Genomic DNA, 21,816 nt, shown 5'->3' on the forward strand with positions numbered 1-21,816 from the left:
AGGCGGCACGCAAGCTGATTTGCAGTGGCACACTCACTGCCTGGGTCCTGGCCACCGGTCCTGGGGGCTCTGCATTTTAATTTCATTTTAAAATTGAAACATTTTAAAAACCTTACTTACTTTACATACAACAATAGTTTAGTTATATATTATAGACTTATAGAAAGAGACCTTCTAAAAACGTTAAAATGTATTACTGGCACGCGAAACCTTAAATTAGAGTAAATAAATGAAGACTGGGCACACCACTTCTGAAAGGTTGCTGACCCCTATTATAGATGTAACAGTGATACTAATAAAGTTTATATTAGTGAGAAAAAGGATGGCCTAGGGGCCAAAACACAGGACAGAGTCAGGTGATATGGATTCTGTTTGCAGCTGTGCCACTGACGTGCAGTGTGACTCTGGAGAAGTCACTTATCTGTGCCTCAGTTTCCCAGTCAGTAAAATGGGGCAGATACTTCCTTACCGCATATGCGCGAGAAGACTTACAGGACCAAATTAAGCTCCAGTGTAGGTAAGCATGTCTCCACTGAACACTATTAATGAGTTACACATCACAGCACAGTTTTCCTCATATTTGTAAAGTGCATAATATTAGCATTTATCAAGAGAAAGATTCAACACTTAAAAACTAAGCCCTTTGAAAGAGATACAAAAGAAAGTAACAAAAGAATGTCTTGCACTGAGGTTATGTATTTAACAGTTTTACATGTAATATTTATATATAAAAACTTTAAGTGCTTTTCTCCAATTTAAAAATCTAAAGAATTCAAAAATAAGGCATTCAATATTTGAAAAAGTACAGATTTACAAAATGTGTATATTCTTTCATGAAAACTCCACATCAACATTATACACTTGGGAAAAAAATACAAACAGGATATATTACAAATTTATGTAGCAATAACTTAGTTCATACCATGCAATAAAAAGTACATTAATCAAGATACACAAGCTTTTAAAGTTTCTAAACTGAAGGGCTTAATTTTTTTTGCAAACATGTTGGTATGCAAATCCTTAGAACTTCTGGCACTTAAAATTTCTGGTAGCCTTTCTACTGAGTGTTAAATTGTACCCAATGATCATGAGGAGGAAGATTAACAAAGTAGTCATCTATTATGAATCGTTCCAGCTTTGCTCAACAATAGCTGAAACTCTTTTCTCATATTCACGTTTGTTTTCCTGATAAAGTTGTGCTGCCTGACTGTTTGCAGGACTGTTTGGATTAGGTTCATCAAGCAGAGACTGTGAGAGGACGGGGGAAAGAAAAAAAAATGAGATACTTGGACCATTATGTTCTAGATAGTAATTTCATTATTAAAAGGACCACCATGGGGAACAACAGGATGTTGATTCTACAACTAGGTCAAGCCCTATATTCCTGGGGGAATTCTGTGCCACTGCAAAATCAGAATTTTATGTTTCCCACCCCCCACAGAATGGGGCTGCAGAGCTGCTGGATGTCAATAGGGGCTGCTGGACTCTGCAGAGCCCAGCTCTTGAGTGGAGCACCCAGCCTCTTCATTCTCCCTGGGATGGGAGAGGGCCTGGGAGACCCAGGTCTGGCAAAGGGTGAGGAAGACCAGGGCTGCACCTCACCACATACCAGGTGGAACAGTAAAGAAGCTTGGGAGAATAAAGGCTCTGGGGGTGAGGATGTCTAGGTCAGGGAGTGCCTCACCACTGGGGGGAGGAGGGTATCCCACAGCCCCCCGCCAACTGGAACTAAGTTGTCATAGGGGTTTCTTTAACTCTCTACTCCTGAGGGAATCTCTTTTGTTATGTGTATTGTTGACACACTTGACAGGTATTTTGAAATCAAATACCAAAATAATTGAAAATAGAGTGATTACATTGTGTTATTTTGACAAACAAAATATGCAGATTTTTACAGAATTTTAAAATATTGTGCACATAATTTTTAATTTTTTGGCACAGAATTCCCACAGAAGTAAGCCTAACATATGAAATAGTTCCATCCTAAATTAATGCAGTTGAAGTAGCTGGATTCCAATAATACTGTCTCTCTAACAATTTCATAAGCGTAACAAAACATAGGCTTCAAAATAAAAGAGTTAAAATTTCTCACACACACCCTGGCCTTAAATACATGAACATTACTGACACCCATTGTCCCATCTGGAATAATAATGGTTAGAAAAATGAATCCAAATAAATGACCTCCTATAAGCATTCCCTGTCAGGATTATTTTTATTGCTTAGAAATACAGTGAATATATAGTTCATCAACTAATTAGTCTTTGAAATAAGCTTAAAAGCTCTTGATTACTTTTGAGTACAGTTCATTGGTGTTGATGCTGTCTGTCTATGTCACTGTGTCATTGGTTTTGTGAAGGAGGGTAATCATCATATACTTAGCTTGCTAAAAATTACCTGAATTGAAGTTAAAATAGATGAAACATCATATGTTGGACTCCAGCGATTCTGAAGGATGTCTAAACATATGCTACCATCCGCATAAACTGTAAACAGAACATAGAAATTATTTAAAACTCTGGCCATCTTTAATCTGTTGTGATTAAACACTGCATGAATGGATGCACTATTTATATTGGATATGACAATTCAGTTTCACTGAACATTTTAGGAAGCATGAAAAAGGGAAATAAAGTGGACTTCTGAAGAGAGCATTTCTGTAAGAATCTGTAAGAACCCCAGTTTTATACCTTGTATTTAGGGGAAAATACATAATTTGTTTGCTTTCAGTAACATAAGAGGAGAGGAAGGACGGTCCAGTACTTAGGGCTCTAGCCTGGAATGTGGGAGGTCTGGGTTCAATTCCCTCCTCCATTTGTTTGATCTTGGGCAAGTCACTTAGTCTCTCTGTGACTCAGTCTCCTATCTGTAAACCAGGGATAACAGTATTTCCCTACCTCACAGAGGTGTTGTGAAGATAACTATGTTAAACGATTGTGAGGAACTCATACTATGGTAATAAGAACCATATAAAATACCTAAAAAAGAGATACTGGAATTCTTTATGTTTCACAGTGGGGAGAAAGAAATGAGTAGGCAGATTTGAATTTGGGTAGGGGATGCCTACATTTCTCATGGCCCATGTGATGGAAGAATCATCCTGGTGCTACATCTGCCACAGTGCTGAATCAAACTGATGTGATGCCAGCGATCTTCACTCAGTTTTTGCCTAACAGGAGCACTAGTATTCTTGAGCAGCAGAAGTATAATTATACTCCTTTGCTGCTTCTTAGAGAAGGAGGAAAAATACACTTCATCTACCCCTCACACCAAAGGTATGTCTTCACTACCCGCCTGATCAGTGGACAGTGATCGATTCAGCGGGGATCGATTTATCGTGTCTAGACTAGGCGTGACAAATCGATCCCTGAGCACTCTCCCGTCGACTCCTGCACTCCAGCGCCACGAGAGGCACAAGCGGAGTCAACAGGAGCGGTAGCAGTCGACTCACCGCGGTGGAGACACCACGGTAAGTCGATCTAAGTACGCTGACTTCAGCTACGTTATTCACATAGCAGAAGTTGCATAACTTAGATCGATTTCCCCCCCCTCCCCCCCACCAGTGCAGACCAGGGCCAAGTGTCTTGTGAAGTGTCTCTGGAGCATGACTGGAGAAGCACTAAGGACCCAGTCCTGCTCCCAGTGAAGTTAATATTCCTACTAACTTGAATTGGTGCAGGATTGTGACACACATGCACACATAAAGCAAGTGTAATCCTGATGAAAAAGGGGAACAGAGAAAAAAACAAACAAAAACAAAGAGCAAAGGAGAGATGCACACAACAGAGGAAGTCACAACTCAGGCTATGTTTACACAACAGATCGACGCTCCGGCAATCAGTGCGCCAGGGGTCGATTTAGCGGTTCTAGTGAAGACCTGTTAAATAGACAGCAGAATGCTCTCCAGTCGACCCCAGTACTCCACTGGGAATGAGAGGAGTAAGGTAAATCAACGGGAGAATGTATCCTGTCAACCCAGCACAGTAGACACCGCAGTAAGTCGACCTAAGCTACAGTGACTCCAGCTATGTTATTCATGTAGCTGGAATTGCGTAACTTAGGTCAACTTACCATGGTAGCGTAGACATAGCCTCAGGTAGCTAGTGACAGGTATTAGGGTCTGAATTCAGTCCCTTGCTGCTTAGGCCAGCAATACTTCAGAAGTAGTACATTCAGTTTTTAGGAGCATGAGTATATCGTTCTAGCAGGCTGAAAGACCAGCATTGGTAAGCTTTGTAAAAAATAAAAAATACACCAAGGTCTCCTCTGCCAAACAGGAGACTGCCACTATTCAACACAGGTAGGTGCAGTGGAACAAGGAAGTAAAAAGGACTATCCAAAAGACCTTCCTCAAAATGAAGGAGCAGAAGGAAAAAAACTAAGTGTTTGACTTTAGTGAGAGCAGGAGACAAGTGACCCAGAAATAAAGCATCTTGCTTAAATGGAAAGTTCCCAGAAACCTACATTGGCTATAAGACAGTAGGATATCAATAGTGTTCCAAGATATTTCATTTCCACACTGACTAATATTTGCATTAGCTAAGAAGACTACACAATGATTACAGAATGCAGGAGTAGCTTCTTCTAATTAACTTTCCTGGCATCGGGATTTTTACTGAACATCTGATATACTGTACATCTACTTTGAAAAAAAATGTTAAACACTGCTGAGCTTCACAGGCTGTGATATCACACTATCCTATTCTATATTTGTTTTGGCTAAAAAAGTATGAATACTCACCATTTGGATGAAACATTTTTGATAAAAACCTAACAGTTGGAGGCTTATTTGGATATTCTTCTGAAAATTCTATGATTAGTTTAAAAGTACCTGTCCAAAAAAGCAAACATACAAACATCATGTAACTATAATTGTATCAAAATATCTTTGTGAACACTTGACAACGTACTATTTATATTTCAAATGCCAATAAAACTGACACATATTGCTATGAACAAAAATAGCATCAGCATCTTTGTAAAATTTAGATAAGCCTACTCAATACACAGAAAAGCAACTATTTAAATAGAGTACAACTTCAGTTATCTAAAAATCGTAACTGACGCTTAGTTCAGACCACTGGAGGATTTTCTATGTAATTACCACATGCTGAGGAGGTGACACTGCATTTGGATAACAGGAAGTTTTTGGACAACTATGTGTGTCCAATAGTTAAAAAAAATAAAAAGAGCGAGCGAGCCAACGTTAATCTGCCATTTTATTCAGCCAAAGTTTCCAAATGGTTCCTGTTTTGACAGTTTTGGGGATTCAGTGGATCAGAAGATAGAGTTTTCCTGCCTGGATCAAACACTTCTAAAGAAGAATTTTTTTTAAAGGAGAACTACTGAATTTCTATGGACACCATTAATAAACAATTTAAAAATAACCACTATCACCACCCACTAGCTATTTTAGTCTCTTCAGTTGGCCTGACCTTCCAGTGCTTAGTCATTGAAATCTATGGGAGTTTGATCTAAAAATGGACTATGGCTGAGCCCAGTACATGAAAAGATGGATTTTTATAAGAAATGGCTTCAACCTTTAAAACTTGAGACTGATTTACTGAAAAATATTTATTAAGGACCAGTGAATATATATGCCACATATCACCAATTCCAACCAATTTCCATCCACTTCTACCCAACCTCTCCCTTCACCCCCCCCAAAGAAAACAACCCCACTAAGCTATTTTCTCACTTGCAAGAAAACTGGAAAGCCCCCCTCTTAATGACCACTTCTTGCAGATCATTGCAATGAGTTTCTGACAAATAATTCTTTAACTGACACCCACCCCGCTTTCTGCATATACAGTAGACATTACACTTATACAGTTCTTTCGTGTTTGTTTACAATCTGATCTTTTTCATTAAGCGATCAATTCAAGGTTATTTCCTCTTGCTCTTAAATGAAAACACCACAAAGGTGAATCAGAATCATGTGCTAAAGACAAAGCCCTATATAACCAGAGAGCATGAAAACTCTTTGGGATTAGGCATAAGATGTATGAAACAGTCTGATGGTATTAGCCTTCAGCATCTCCTACTGAACATTCCACTCTCCCTGTATATAAACACTTCTAGATATGGCCACTGCTTCACAGGTTTACAGTTACTCATCAACCACTCTAAAGACAAGACAACGCACTGGCACTAGTTTTGGTCAAAATACTGTAGTCTCCGTTAGATAGCAAGCCCTTACCAACTCACATTGTTTGTTGGCTTGCTTTTTCTATTTCAAAATTAAGCTCTGTGTGTATTATGGCTTAAAAAAAAAAATAAAACACGAACACACACACACACACACCCAACATTTTATATATAGGAAATATAAAAATCCTTCCTAAAAGTAATGCTGGGGCCATTTACAAAAGAAGAAGAGAATAAAAAAATTAGCTACCTACCATCCTCAAAAGGGGTACCTTCTGGCCTAGAAATAAAAAATATAAATATAAATATATTATCTACTTTTACACAGGCATCCACACCTCCCCCATCCTTTCAAATCAGAAATAGAGGCAAAAATGAAAAAAGGAAAGGGGGGAGAAGGGGGTAAATAATTAAGATGTAATTCTTTGATATTTCCCAGGATACCCAAAGTATTCTCCTACTAAACTGATAACTTTGTAAGAAATCAAATTTCTGGATTAAAAACTATTGATCCAGGACAATAACTGTATTTCATAAAATGGGGATGACCAGAATCAATGGGCAGATTCAGATTCCACTAAAACTGCAATAAGGTCATTAACAAAGTACTAGGATTTATGATAAAAGACCGAATTGGTTCCCAATCCATGAGATACCTAATGTAACTAGACAAGTTCTGCCCACAGAATTGTATTGTAAACCAATCTGGTCACTGCTAACACATCTAAATTTATCTGCAAAGGGCATGGAATTCTTCAGTGCTTCTCAGGGGGAATCTTGCCTTTTCTTGTTTTCCTACCCAATCTTCAACATAACCATCTCCTTGCTTTCACTATGAATTGATACAAAATTTTAAAAAGACAAGAAAATGTACATTATAAGGCTACATCAGGACAAAAATGTAGCTGCTTTTCTTGTGTGCTCTACCGTGCCTCAGTATTCAAGGCTATAGACCATACAAACCTCTTTCCTCATAAACATATACTTACTAATTTTTGCCAGTTTGTCTCATACTCAGCATTTTGACTTAGTACACGCACATAGTCTCAAGCGTTTTCACAGAATCAGACATTATCTAACTTATATTTAACGATTTAGTATTATCTTCTCTGCAGTGAGCAAAAGTCTTCTCTTACCCAAATATAACTGCATTCCATTGCATAATGTTATTCTCAGATGGTGCACCACTGACACCCACAGGAGGGTCTTCTTGCAATCTAACAATTAAAAAATTAGAATATGGAAGATATACATGTTAAAATTATATATATAATTATATATACACACACACACAAGCAAAACAGGATAATACTCAGAAATGTGTCAGCATATCCAGAGTTTGTACTCATTTCTCCTTCCAGACTAGAGAATTCAGGCTGTGGTTTAGAACACAAACTACATACTTCAGTGTTATATGCACATTAAATATCCTAGAGACAGAAGCCCACCAAGGGATGCAGATCAGGATTTTCTCTTCAAATATTTTGTCAATATATAAAGACAGATCAGCACTAAATAAATAAGTGAAGCATATGTTTCATCATGCATGGAACACAGCATCAAATACAAGAGCAGTTATGAAACCTTGTACATCTGGTTTAAAATACCACATAGCAAATGATGAAATGAGCATTCAGAACAACACCCGCTGGCTACAGTCCTGAAGAGAAAATGATTATAACCACAAATTGACACATCTAAACTGTAACTATTGTGGAAACCAACCAATTATATTTGTGTGATGCACACAGATGCACACACTGGAACCAAGTAGAAGGAAACACACATCAGGTTTTTCTTATGTTTTTGATACTATATGGACCACATTTTGCCAGGCCACACAGGCCTATTTTGGCTAGTAACCTGTTCTCTCAGCATGCTCAGTTCAGACAACTTAAATGTCAACAGCATGAGCTACCTACCACTTTGGCCAGGATGAAAAGGAATGTCACTTTTTCCTACCTGATAGCCAGATTGCATGCCAAGCCCTAAGCATTAATCTCTATCAATGCGCTTCAGAGATAGGTTTGGCATTTAAATCAGGACAAAGTTTCACACACTGCACTGTGGGGAGGTCTTTAACTACAGAGAATTTGTGGTGTGGTGTGGCCTGAACTGGAAACCTAACTTGTTTGAACAGAGTCCAGAGATATTTAAGAGCTAGGAACAATATGGTATTTATAGCATTCACATTCCTTTTCTACAAGCAAAACTAAAAGTTGTAATTAAATTAATATTTCTCTGTAATTTTATTCAAAGAGAAGACAAAAATCAGTATTCATGTATGTAATCTCTCAAATTCCTCTCTCATCACCACCTTGTTAGTCACTGTACCAAGTTTACATTCCAACAGTAATCAGACTTCATAGCCGCACAGGTAAGCTGAATGGTCCTGGCTGCTATGTCACCCTAAAAGAAGCAGGAAACAAAACAATATATTCCCCACCCACTTAAGTTAAGACTCGGACATTTTAAAGATATGTGATCTCAATTTTCAGGCATAAGATGAATAGATGACATGTCTGATAGATTCCATTCCATGTTTTAATGTATTTATTTAGATGCATTTTCCCCTCATATGTAAAATCTCCACTTCACCTCCAATTTTAACAATAAATAAATAGATGGAAGCAGTGATTTTTTATCTAACAGCTATTCCTTTTACTGGTATCATAATTACTTTAATTTTTACCATCTACATGACCCACTACAAGCAAAAAGATTTAATATCCTATTTTCATTTAACAGGAACTAAAAAATGTTATGCTCAAATAATGCAATATCCAGATGTAATGGGTAAGTTAAGTAGCGTCTAAGGCTCAGCTCAGAGGTTCCTAGCTTTGTAGGTTCAAATCAAGCTTTTAATATTGTATTACAAGGTTGTGTGAAGCTACAAATGCATATGATACACATATGACCATGGTTTACGGATGTCATATTGTGGTACCAGCAAATACACCTATACCTAAAAAGGAACACTATCAAAGTAGACTCATTTCCAATAATTTATCAGCCACATTAATTCATATCATGTTGAAACAAAGCATACAATTTAAAGCCCATAACAATTAGCTTTTAAAAGGCTTTTCTACATGCATAACAGATGATGTACATAACATATGTAATTAAATGACAAACTGGAACAGTTGTTCCAGAGTCTCTGTAGTTCAGCACTTACCATTTTTTAAACAGAATATAACTATTTTTTTCACTAATGTATAGAAAAAGGTCCTTGTTTACAAACATTTTAAAATAATGTGTGACTGAAACTATCAACCAGAATCGCATATACATGAGTCCAGAAGTGTTTAGTAGTTCTGTGTGCTCATCTTGAGACAAGTCAGAGGTGCCAACAACCTATTGATTTTATTCACTTCCGCTGGAGTTGTGGATCTTCAGCACTGGGAGGATGGGGGCAAGGAGGGTGGAAAACCACCAAGCAAAGTACCTCAAGACAGGTACCCAAAAACAGAGGCTCAAAAAAATGAGGGAACATCTCTGAAAATGTTAGCTTTATTCACTAAGCATTTCACTTCTACACCCATAAAAAAGTTACAAAAAACAACTAGAGAATGTTGATGTGTGATCTCCAGAGGTGTTTAAAAAAAATCTTAACTCGTTGAATAATGAGCATATATACAAGCATTTGACACCTGCATAAATATTTACAGGCTCAATATTCCCTCCTCTGTCAAGTTCCAGCCTGAAGCAAAGATTGACATCATACAGCTAATTCCCTTAAATTACAGTGGTTCTTAACCTTTACTGCAGCCTGCACCCCTTTGGGTCTCAAAATATGTTCTCGCACCCCTTATCAAAAATCATTGAAGTAGGTCAGTTCTTTAAACCTAGATATATTTTTGTTTGTATATTACAGTAATCGTTAAAAAAAATGTTAATAAATACATAGGTTTGATGAAACAAAGTAGTTGTACTTACATGCGTGTGCTTAATTTGTGTTTTCGATGATTTACCTTTTAAAAAAATCTGGCATGTCTCGCACCCCCAGAAAGGGCATCTTGCACCCCCGCGGGTGTGTGCACCCCAGGTGAAGAACCACTGAATTAGAGGGTTATTGCATCATGGAATCTCTGCTATAATCAGAATGTACTGCTGTAAACATTGTAACTGAGTGTTTGGTCTATACACAGTGGCTTTTCGGAATAATACAGGTTTCCTAACAGAACCAAGGCAATACAATCAAAGGTTCTTTGGACATTTCTCATGCAAGCAGTTGACAGAGAAAGGAGAGTGGCCATTGTTTTAAAGACATAAGCACAGACTTTTATCCTTAGATGCCTCCAGATGTCAGCATACAGTAAGAAGCAGAGAGCTTTGGAGGAAGTAACCCTAAACAAAAACAAAAGCAGCCTCCTTCCTACAGAGGCAGAGATTCAACTAATCCCTTTAGTGGGGCAGGATATCTTAACTTTCTTTCCAAGAAGTGCGTGTAGGAACAGCATTTACCATATAGACCCAAACTTGCTCCGCATCTCTGTCCCAAGGGGTACGGGGGGGAAAAGACTGCTGGTCCTGTAGTCCTCACCCCAGTAACAGAGCTTTGACAAACCAGCATTCTGCCCTCTTACCAGCATTAAGAGAGGTTTTTGCATTCCTTGAGAGCAGACAATCCAGAAAGCAAAAAGGTTGTTTCTGTGTTATTAAGTCTCCCTTTCAAAGAACAGTCCAGCATGGGAGAGGAGAAAGGGGACAAAGATAAATAAAGCGGATTAAATCCTGAACATGGAGAAGCCCTTTACTGGTGCACATACTCGATGCATTGGAGAATTAAGGGATTCAGTGTAGTCCAGTGAACAAGGCTCTAGACTGGGAGTCAGCAGACTGGATTCTATCTCTAGCTCTGTTACTGACTTTGGGCAAGTCACTTCACTTCTCTGGGCCTCAGTTTCCCCATGTACAACACAGACGGCAATACCTACCTGTCCTTTGAGCTCAGTGGCCGGAGAGGGCTGTACAAGAGCCAAGTGTCACTACTGGACTCCAGACCATGGCAGGCCGATTCTGAGGCAGACACCCGAGACACCTGACAGGGCTGCCTGCCCCCTGCTTTACACCTTGGCAACAACGCCCGCACAGCTCGCCAGGCCCCGAGGCCTTGTGGCTTTGACTGGGCAGCTCCTGTAAGCCAGCCTCGGGCGGGCGGCCGCTCCCTGGGCCTGACCCCCCAGCTCCCAGCGCCGCCCCCAACCCAGCAGCGGGGTGGGAAAGGAAAGGGGAACCCGCTGCGCTTCCTCCCCCAAGCCAGGGAGCGCCCACAGCTGTTCCCACCCCGCAGCAGCAAGGGGCTAGCTGCCGGGTAGCCCGCCGAGCCCCACAGGTACGCGGCGCTGCGGTGGGGCTGTCGGGGGGCTCCTGCCCCGCTCCCCACCGCACGCAACGCAGCCCCAGGAGCTTGGAGCAGCGCACGGTGCGGGCTCCTGCCTGGGCCAGGGGGGGCCTGTTACACGCAGGGCATGGCGGGACGCCAAGGAGACCCACGGGGGGGAGGGGGCATGAGGAGAGCCCCTGTGCTCCCTCAGGAGGGCACGACCCCGGCACGCACCCCCCGCCCAGGGAGCCCCAGCCCAGGCGAGACGCTCACCTCTTGAAGTCCCTCATGAGCCTCCGCCTGGCCGGAGTGGACATGATCCTCTCTGGGAAAAGAGTCCCTGTCCCCAGGAGCCTCAGCACCGCTCACAGCGCGGCGGTCTCCCTCCCCAGCCCGCGGCGGCGGCGGCGGCACAAACAACCCTGCAATGGCGTCTCCCTCCGCCTGGGGGAGGGAAAGTCACAGGCCCCCCTCTGCGGCCGTACCACTACCTCTGGTGGGGAGAGCGTCTGCGCGTCCGCCCTCAGAACGTACCACTGCGCCTGCCGGGAGGGGGAAGAGAGATTCCTGCCTGAGGACGTACCGCTACGCCTGCCGCCGTGGGGGGGGGGCGAGCGGCCGACGTTCTAGTCTCAGAACGTGCCGCGGCGCGGAGGAGGCGCCTGGCCCGTCAGCGAATTCTCTTCGCGAGCCCAGCCCGGCTGGCAGGGAGCTGCCCTGCAGGCAGGAGAACGCCCCGAAGGCACAACTCAGCGTCTAACAGGTTCCCAGTGCTTCAAAAAACGTATACCTACGACACACAAACAGAGGTGCTGGGGGAGCTAGCGGTGCTGCTGCACTGCCTGGCTTGAAGTGGTTCCCATCATATAGAGGGTTTACTGTTTGGTTCAATGGCTCTCAGTGTCCCCCCATTATACAAATTGTCCCAGCAGGGCTGCACACAGAGAAATACTGGGGTCCCTGCCTTAGGTACATCCTCAGCGGCCTTGGCAAATTCCCGCCTAGCCGCACCTGCCAGGTGTGCAGATGGGCATGCAAGCTTCACAGTGCCATAGGGTGAGCAGAGAGCAAAGTGGGCTGCAGTCCCCCCGGCCCCGCTTTTCTGCTTTGGAAGTGTATTGAGTTAAACCAGAGAAAGACATTTTTATTCCAAAATAAGAACATCCACACATGGAGGGGGAGAGATAGCTCAGTGGTTTGAGCATTGGCCTGCTAAACCCAGGGTTGTGAGTTCAATCCTTAAGTGGGCTATTTAGGGATCTGGGGCAGAAATTGGGGATTGGTCCTGCTTTGAGCAGGGGGTTGGACTAGGTGACCTCCTGAGGTCCCTTCCAACCCTGAGATTCTATGAGTGAATACACAGAACAAAGCTATTTGGGAGTAGCTATTCTGCTTTAAATTCACACCTCATCTTATTCCAGAATGCCTTTCGTTTCATGTGTAAACCAGCCCCAATAGGGGCTATCAGGCACAGGGCATAGGTAACGCTGCTTCCAGCACAGTCCCCAAGAAGCACATGCTACAGAAGCCATGCCTGCGCTACAGGGGCTATACTGGTATAGCTACATTGCCCCAGCATAACCCAGTAGTGAAGATGCAGCCAATGCTGACAGAAGAGGTTTTTCCATCTGTGTAACGACACTGTCTCCCTGAGTAGGATTGCCAACCCTCCAGAGTTGGCCTGGAGCCTCCAGGAATTAAAAATTAATATTTAAGTAAAGCTTATGGCATGTGATTAAATTTCCAACCAAAATTGGCAAAGCTACCCTTGGACCACCCAGAAGCCCATTCACAATGCAGTGGGGACTCTATGGCAATTCAAGTGTGGAGCAGAGAAGCAGCTAAACTGAATCATGGCCCACATTTAAAATTTAGGTTGATGTAGCCACATCGCTCAGGGGTGTGAAAAATCCACACTCCTGAATGATGTAGCTATGCCAACCTAATCCTTAGTGTGGATGTTGACCTGTCACTTGTTCCCTTACCTGCTTGCTTTAGCTTCCTGCTACCCATATACTTGAGGAGGAGTATCAGGCCCTTAATTATTTGTAACCCCTAATGCAGTATTTTAAAAACACCTGTGTTAGCTAATAATGGTATTTTCTTATTACTAGATGAAGTAGATTCTACACTAAAGCTGCTTTGTGTGCTTTATTCAGAGATCCCATTGTGCTAGCTGCCATGCAAACATATAGAAAGAGACGGTCCCTTCCCCAAAGAGTTTATAATCTAAGCCCCCCATCATGTAAACACTTATTTACATGCTTAATTTTAAGAATGTTTATATTTCCATTGTCCCAAGACAATGGAACTGCTCACCTGCAAGTTAGGCATGTTTGCAGGGTCAGGGCTGAATATAAAGAAACAAAAATCTTATAAAATCATTGTAATGGAAGACAGAAAGGATCTATTAAGTTAGCTAATGCTAGTTCATCCTTGTTAATGCAGAATTATTTCCTATATCAATGGGAAATAATTCCCTCTGCCCATGTGCTAAGTGTGCTCTCTTTCAAAATTGCTCCCTTGACTTCCTTCACTTTTATTCTGTTGCTGGTCATCTCTAATTCTCTCGCGTACCTGGCCTTCAAATTGTTTATATTGTGCAAATTAAATTATTAATTCTTCAGGGGAAGGACATTATCCAACTTTATGTTTGTAAAAGCCATGTGCACGTTTGGCCCTGTCATAAATATAAAGGGAAGGGTAAACCCCTTTGAAATCCCTCCTGGCCAGGGGAAAGCTCCTCTCACCTGTAAAGGGTTAAGAAGCTAAAGGTAACCTTGCTGGCACCTGACCAAAATGACCAATGAGGAGACAAGATACTTTCAAAAGCTGGGAGGAGGGAGAGAAACAAAGGGTCTGTGTCTGTCTGTAGTCGTCTTGGCGGGGGACAGAACAGGAATGGAGTCTTAGAACTTTTAGTAAGTAATCTAGCTAGGTATGTGTTAGATTATGATTTCTTTAAATGGCTGAGAAAAGAATTGTGCTGAATAGAATAACTATTTCTGTCTGTGTATCTTTTTTGTAACTTAAGGTTTTGCCTAGAGGGGTTCTCTATGTTTTTGAATCTAATTACCCTGTAAGATATCTACCATCCTGATTTTACAGGGGGGATTTCTTTATTTCTATTTACTTCTATTTTTTATTAAAAGTCTTCTTGTAAAACACTGAATGCTTTTTCATTGTTCTCAGATCCAAGGGTTTGGGTCTGTGGTCACCTATGCAAATTGGTGAGGCTTTTTATCCAACATTTCCCAGGAAAGGGGGGGTGCAAGTGTTGGGAGGATTGTTCAGTGTTCTTAAGATCCAAGGGCCTGGATCTGTAGTCACCTAAGCAAATTGGTGAGGCTTTTTACCAAACCTTGTCCAGGAAGTGGGGTGCAAGGTTTTGGGAAATATTTTGGGGGGAAGGACGCGTCCAAACAGCTCTTCCCCAGTAACCAGTATTAGTTTGGTGGTGGTAGCGGCCAGTCCAAGGTGTAATATTTTGTACCTTGGGGAAGTTTTGACCTAAGCTGGTAAAGATAAGCTTAGGGGGTTTTTCATGCAGGTCCCCACATCTGTACCCTAGAGTTCAGAGTGGGGGAGGAACCGTGACAGGCCCTATATAGGTAATAGATAATAAAATAAATGATAATAATAACAATGTTAGTTTAACAAAATTAATTTACTTCACTGTTGTTAATATAGTGCATACCCTTGCTACCAAAAACTCTGTGGTGGCAGTGGGGATACAATTCAGATCTCCTGTGCCAAAAGCATAGTTCCCTACTCCTTGAAGGGGACCTTCACTACATTAGCGACTGGCAGAGTACAGCCTATGACACATAGCTCAGCAGTTATGATTCCATCCAGTAGAGGGCAGTGGTATCCATCCATGCTGGCTAGTTCATGACTATATTGCACAGTGCTTTGTCCAAAATCAGTCATAGTGTGACCATAACGTATAGATTAATTTTAACTAATTAAGGGATATTTTATTTTATCCTGAGATTAAAGATACATTTTAATTAATTTTCTTAGAAAAATAAAAACAAAGGTTTGTGCATTTTCTCTTTCAGGTTATATATATGTCACACTAGGTGGATTATGTGGAGGGTTTTTTTAATCAAATTAAATTCATTCTGGGTTGTGTTTTAAGTTAAATCACAACTGCAGTAGTCAAAGTATGCAGTTAATATGCATATGATTTTAGGGTTTCTCTTATCATTCCCTGGCTATGAAGATTTACTGAATCTTGGTAACCGAATCTTTCAGTAAATAGCGAATTTTTGGTATTTACCAAAAACCTCACTGCAGGAACAGTCATTTTAGACATGTCTGCTGATATTGTTCTCCTGCAGTACATTGTTAAATAGACCTTAACTTGTTATTTCAGTTACATCCTATTGTATTTCACTAAGGACATTTTAGTTAAAATATTACTTTCACTTTATCATATACTATTACTCATCATGCAACACTGCATTACCATGATTAATTATAAAAGGTTTTAAACTGGAATTTTTTTCTTACATGGTCTCATATATTTAAAACATCACTAGTTTTTTTTCATTCAGGAATGTGCAGAATAACACTGTAATAGCTAATACAATTGTTTGGTTTTAAGTCAGTTATTGATTCCTAATTATTTTTCCCCTGAAAAGGGATAACATTTGATTATGGCAGAAATTTAATCAAAAGTGTCATATTTTCAGACAGTGACATTATTTTTGTTAAAATCTTGAATAGCTCTCAGATTATAAACAAGACATTTTTATAACATAGCCTCAAACAGAAAATCTTCTTACATGCAGAAATAAGGGATTTCTGCCCTTAATAAGCCTTATAAATGTTAGGAAATGGCAATGAAGCTGAACTGTTTATTTACTTTTATATTTGTTATGGTATTTCAAACCCCGCAAAACTTCATTTAAAAAATTCAGGCTACTAGGGCCCTGTTCCTGCAATGTCCCTGTGGAGCGTATAGCAGGATCAGAGCCTCAGTGACAAGACTGAGTGACAAGACCTATAATATAATCTACACTCCAAGCACCTCAAATCAAGGAAATGAATATTCAAAGGCATCTCTCATAAACTTTTGTTTTCTTTTACAGTAGCACCTAGAGGCCCCAGCTGAGTTTGAGGCCCCATTCTGTTAGGTTTTCTACAAACACATAGTGGGAGACAATCCCTGCTCCAAAAGTTTACAGTGTAAGGGACCAGAATGTGACGCATTCTGTACTCTTCTGAAGGGGAATGACTGGATATAAGGATCATGATTAGCTGCTTCTGCAAAGCCGCCACTAGTAGTGGATGTGTGGAGCACCAAGGACTGTACGTTGTACCAGGTATAAGGTTTGTGCTGGATACCCCCGCCCCCCTGCCTCCCAGAACCAGAGGGAAACTGGGAGCCAGACTGTGACTGAGTCACAGTTTCCCAGACTACTTCTGACGCAGCAAAACAAAGCAATGATTGAGCCGTAAACGGAGCAGGTAAAGGCTGAGAAAAGAATTATAACATGCTTCCTCTCAATATATTAACATAACCATAGCCCCATTATTCTTACCAAGCCCAAAGAAGTTGGTATTTTATCACAACCTTAACTCTATCCTCTGGATCAGGGGTAGGCATCCTATGGCACGTGTGCCAAAGGCGGCACGTGAGCCAATTTTCAGTGGCACTCACACTGCCCAGGTCCCAGCCACTGGTCCGGAGGGCTCTGCGTTTTAATTTCATTTTAAATGATGCTTCTTAAACATTTTAAAAAACCTTATTTACTTTACATACAACAATAGTTTAGTTATATATTATAGACATATAGAAAGAGACCTTCAAAAAAAGTTTAAATGTATTACTGGAGTGCAAAACCTTAAACTGGAGTGAATAAATGAAGACTGGGCACACCAGTTCTGAAAGGTTGCTGACCCCTGCTCTGGCTTTTTAAACTGCATTTTTGTTATCTTATTTATGTAACCATAAATATATTGAGAGCTTGTTCAGTAGGACAGGCCACGTCATGCATGTGTAGACGCTATAAGAGTTCGTAAGGCGTTCAGAATTGCCACTTCATGCATGTGTAGACGCTATAAGAGTTCGTAAGGCGTTCAGAATTGCCACTTCATGCATGTGTAGACGCTGTAAGAGTTCGTAAGGCGTTCAGAATTGCCACTTCATGCATGTGTAGACGCTGTAAGAGTTCGTAAGGCGTTCAGAATTGCCACTTCATGCATGTGTAGACGCTATAAGAGTTCGTAAGGCGTTCAGAATTGCCACTTCATGCATGTGTAGACGCTATAAGAGTTCGTAAGGCGTTCAGAATTGCCACTTCATACATGTGTAGACGCTATAAGAGTTCGTAAGGCGTTCAGAATTGCCACTTCATGCATGTGTAGATGCTATAAGAGTTCGTAAGGCGTTCAGAATTGCCACTTCATACATGTGTAGACACGATAAGAGTTCGTAAGGCGTTCAGAATTGCTGTTTGTTTGTTTCTTGCACATGTAGATTAGCGGGAACCGTGCCTAGAATGATCTGTCCGCAGCAAACTCGCACAAGACTGCCCCAGGCTCTGAGCCTGACCGATGTGTGAGCAAATACAAGGCTGACGTGACACGCGTCCTTTCGCCGAGGCTGCGGGAGAGCAGGGTGTCCGCGCCGACCCCGCGCGTGGGCAGGGGGGTCTGACGCACATGACTGTGCTCCTGCCCACGCTCTGTATTGCTGGTCAGTGACGTGACAGGCAGCTGCGTCGCTGTCGCTCCCGCCGCCCCCCTCCTGAAAGCCCAGACCCCCCCCCATTATTGTGCCAATCACCGGCAGCCACCCGCCCCTCTCCCCCCGCATTGAATCCCACCCCCACCTCGGTTCCAGAGCCCCACCCCCGTCCCCATTAACACCCCCCAGCAGCCCCGACTTCTCCCTCTCTGCCGAGCAGGGCCCCCGCGCCATGACGTCACTTCCGGGTGGAACGCGGTGCGGTCACGGAAGCACCGCGGCCCGCTCCCGCGAGCGCCGTTGCGGTCGCTGGTGGTTGCTATGGTAACAGGGCCCGTGAGGGAGAGGCGTGCCGAGCCGGGAGAGAAGGGCCCAGCATGGAAAGCGGGCTCGAGCAGGTCAGGTTAGCTCAGGGCGGGTGGGGCTTGGAGCTGCCCGGGCCAGGGGGAGAGCCGAGGGGCTGGCAGGGGAAGCGGGTGCGGCAGGGAGGCGGCAGGTAGCTAGGCTGGGGGGCTTAGGGGGGTTGAATTGGATGGGCGGCTGGGGGAAGGGGCTGGTAGCTAGGCTGGGCGTTACGGGGGTTGGACTGGATGGGTAGCTCGGGCTAGGGCTGGTAGCTAGGGCTGTGGATTGGGGGTTGAACTGGATGGGTAGTTAGAGCTGGGGGAAGGGGCTGGGGGGTTGGACCGGATGGGTAGCTGAGGCTGGGGGAAGACTGTGCTGGGTTGGGGTTGGTGGCTGGTCCGGGCACCAGGGGATGTTGCCGTGGCTTGGGAGCTGGCGGGACACTTGGGGGATTGTTGCTCTAGAGCATCAGGAGCAAGGGCTCAAGTGATTGAGTTTTTCCATGGCCTCTCTGGGATTCAGGGGGCAGCTGTCATCCAGTCAGGGCCCTCCTCAGCTGTGTAATAAATCTGGCAAGGTGTGGAATGTAACTATCCTCTCTCCGTTTATAGCCCTAGTAATTGGGAAGAAGGGAGGGTTTGGGCTCTTCCCTGAGGAATCATGTGCCCCCGTGTGGGGGAAGTGCAGCTACTGCACTAGGAAGTTCAATATACATTCCTAGACAGTTAGATCAGGGTTTCAGGGAGGATTTGGTACTCTTTTTCAAGCATTGTGGCTGTGTGGGCAATTCCTGGGAAGAATTTAAGGTGACCCATGTGAAAGATTCTGGGCAGAGTCCCATAGGGTAGCTAAGGTTTGTCTGAATGCTCAAGAAGCACCTGCTGTCCATAAAATGACATAGGTTATTTCTTAAACATTTCCAGATCACAGAGTTTGAGCAAGTGAATCATAGTGTTATTCTGGCTTGCTTTCACCACACCCCAATAAATGTAGTGATTTTGCTCTCACAGACTAGTCAGTGAAGGAGTTGTGATTTTCTCATTCTTATGCCCCTTCCTCATTTGTAGATAGAGCAAATTTTGTGTATTCATGTAATCAGTGGTACAAACTATAGGTTTCAGAGTAACAGCCGTGTTAGTCTGTATTCACAAAAAGAAAAGGAGGAATTGTGGCACCTTAGAGACTAACCAATTTATTAGAGCATAAGCTTTCGTGAGCTACAGCTCACTTCCTCAGATGCATATTGTGGAAACTGCAGCAGGCTTTATATATACACAGAGAATATGAAACAATACCTATTCCCACCCCACTGTCCTGCTGGTAATAGCTTATCTAAAGTGATTTCCAGCACAAATCCAGGTTTTCTCACCCTCCACCCCCCCACACAAATTCACTCTCCTGCTGGTGATAGCCCATCCAAAGTGACAACTCTTTACACAATGTGCATGACAATCAAGTTGGGCTATTTCCTGCACAAATCCAGGTTTTCTCACATCCCCCCCACCCCCATACACACACAAACTCACTCTCCTGCTGGTAATAGCTCATCCAAACTGACCACTCTTCAAGTTTAAATCCAAGTTAAACCAGAACATCGGGGGGGGGGGGGGAGGAAAAAACAAGAGGAAACAGGCTACCTTGCATAATGACTTAGCCACTCCAAGTCTCTATTTAAGCCTAAATTAATAGTATCCAATTTGCAAATGAATTCCAATTCAGCAGTTTCTCGCTGGAGTCTGGATTTGAAGTTTTTTTGTTTTAAGATAGCGACCTTCATGTCTGTGATTGCGTGACCAGAGAGATTGAAGTGTTCTCCGACTGGTTTATGAATGTTATAATTCTTGACATCTGATTTGTGTCCATTTATTCTTTTACGTAGAGACTGTCCAGTTTGACCAATGTACATGGCAGAGGGGCATTGCTGGCACATGATGGCATATATCACATTGGTGGATGTGCAGGTGAACGAGCCTCTGATAGTGTGGCTGATGTTATTAGGGGGCCCTGGGGCCTAATAACAGTGGGGGGGGGAATAGTTTTACTTTGTGTAATGACCCATCCACTCCCAGTCTCTATTCAAGCCTAAGTTGAAGAATTGCCACTTTTCAACAAAAAAACTTCAAAAACAGAATCCAACGAGAGACTGCTGAATTGGAATTAATTTGCAAACTGGATACAATTAACTTAGGGTATGTCTACACTACGAAATCAGGTCGAATTTATAGAAGTCGTTTTTTTAGAAATCGGTTTTATATATTCGAGTGTGTGTGTGTCCCCCCACAGAAAATGCTCTAAGTGCATTAAGTGCAGTAACTCGGCGGAGTGCTTCCACAGTACCGAGGCTAGCGTCGACTTCCGGAGTGTTGCACTGTGGGTGGCTATCCCACAGTTTCCGCAGTCTCCGCTGCCCATTGGAATTCTGGGTTGAGATCCCAATGCCTGATGGGGCTAAAACATTGTCGCGGGTGGTTCTGGGTACATATTGTCAGGCCCCCGTTCCCTCCCTCCCTCCGTGAAAGCAAGGGCAGACAATCATTTCACGCCTTTTTTCCTGAGTTACCTGTGCAGACGCCATACCACAGCAAGCATGGAACCCGCTCAGGTAACCGTCACAGTATGTCTCCTGGGTGCTGGCAGACACGGTACTGCATTGCTACACAGTAGCAGCAACCCATTGCCTTCTGGCAGCAGACGGTGCAATATGACTGGTAGCTGTCATCGTCATGTCCGAGGTGCTTCTGGCCGCGTCGGCCGGGAGCACCTGGACAGAAATGGGCGCAGGGACTAAGTTTGGAGTGACTTGATCACATCATTCTCTTTAATCCTGCAGTCAGTCCTATTGAACCGTCTTATGGTGAGCAGGCAGGCAATACGGATTGCTAGCAGTCGTACTGTACCATCTTCTGCCGGGCAGGCAAGAGATGGGGATGGCTTGCAGTCCTTCTGCACCTTCTGCTGCCAGCCAAAGATGTAAAAGATAGATGGAGTGGATCAAAACAAGAAATAGACCAAATTTGTTTTGTACTCATTTGCTTCTCCCCCTCACCTGTCTAGGGGACTCATTCCTCTAGGTCACACTGCAGTCACTCACAGAGAAGGTGCAGCAAGGTAAATCTAGCCATGTGTCAATCAGAGGCCAGACTAACCTCATTGTTCCAATAAGAACAATAACTTAGGTGCACCATTTCTTATTGGAACCCTCCGTGAAGTCCTGCCTAAAATACTCCTTGATGTAAAGCCACCCCCTTTGTTGATGTTAGCTCCCTGAAGCCAACCCTGTAAGCCATGTCGTCAGTCG

The 21,816-nt window shown here is 42.9% G+C and overlaps 2 protein-coding genes across 3 annotated transcripts in view; one reads left to right on the forward strand and one right to left on the reverse strand.

Annotated features, from left to right (window-relative positions):
* Positions 1-691: 691 nt before the first annotated feature.
* UBE2B (ubiquitin conjugating enzyme E2 B) lies at positions 692-12,023 on the reverse strand. 2 transcript variants are annotated; one of them, XM_084637522.1, is made up of 6 exons: positions 11,750-12,023; positions 7,284-7,364; positions 6,402-6,427; positions 4,742-4,831; positions 2,398-2,486; positions 692-1,248 (listed from the first exon to the last, which is right to left on the reverse strand). In XM_084637522.1, the coding sequence occupies exons 1-6, from the start codon at positions 11,791-11,793 to the stop codon at positions 1,120-1,122; spliced, it is 459 nt and encodes a 152-aa protein (XP_084493648.1). In that variant the 5' UTR covers positions 11,794-12,023; the 3' UTR covers positions 692-1,119. The 2 variants fall into 2 exon arrangements, with proteins under 2 accessions (XP_084493648.1, XP_084493649.1); XM_084637523.1 differs by lacking the exon at positions 11,750-12,023 and adding an exon at positions 11,088-11,195.
* A 6,385-nt stretch (positions 12,024-18,408) lies between these two features.
* CDKL3 (cyclin dependent kinase like 3) overlaps positions 18,409-21,816 on the forward strand; it is a 38,017-nt gene continuing 34,609 nt past the window's right edge. The window contains exon 1 of the mRNA XM_084637723.1: positions 18,409-18,571. The gene's annotated coding sequence lies outside the window, so the exon portion shown is untranslated. The remainder of the gene's footprint in view (positions 18,572-21,816) is intronic.

The sequence above is a fragment of the Lepidochelys olivacea genome, assembly GCF_965140295.1.
Source record: "Lepidochelys olivacea isolate rLepOli2 genome assembly, chromosome: 8".
Classification (NCBI taxonomy): domain Eukaryota; kingdom Metazoa; phylum Chordata; order Testudines; family Cheloniidae; genus Lepidochelys; species Lepidochelys olivacea.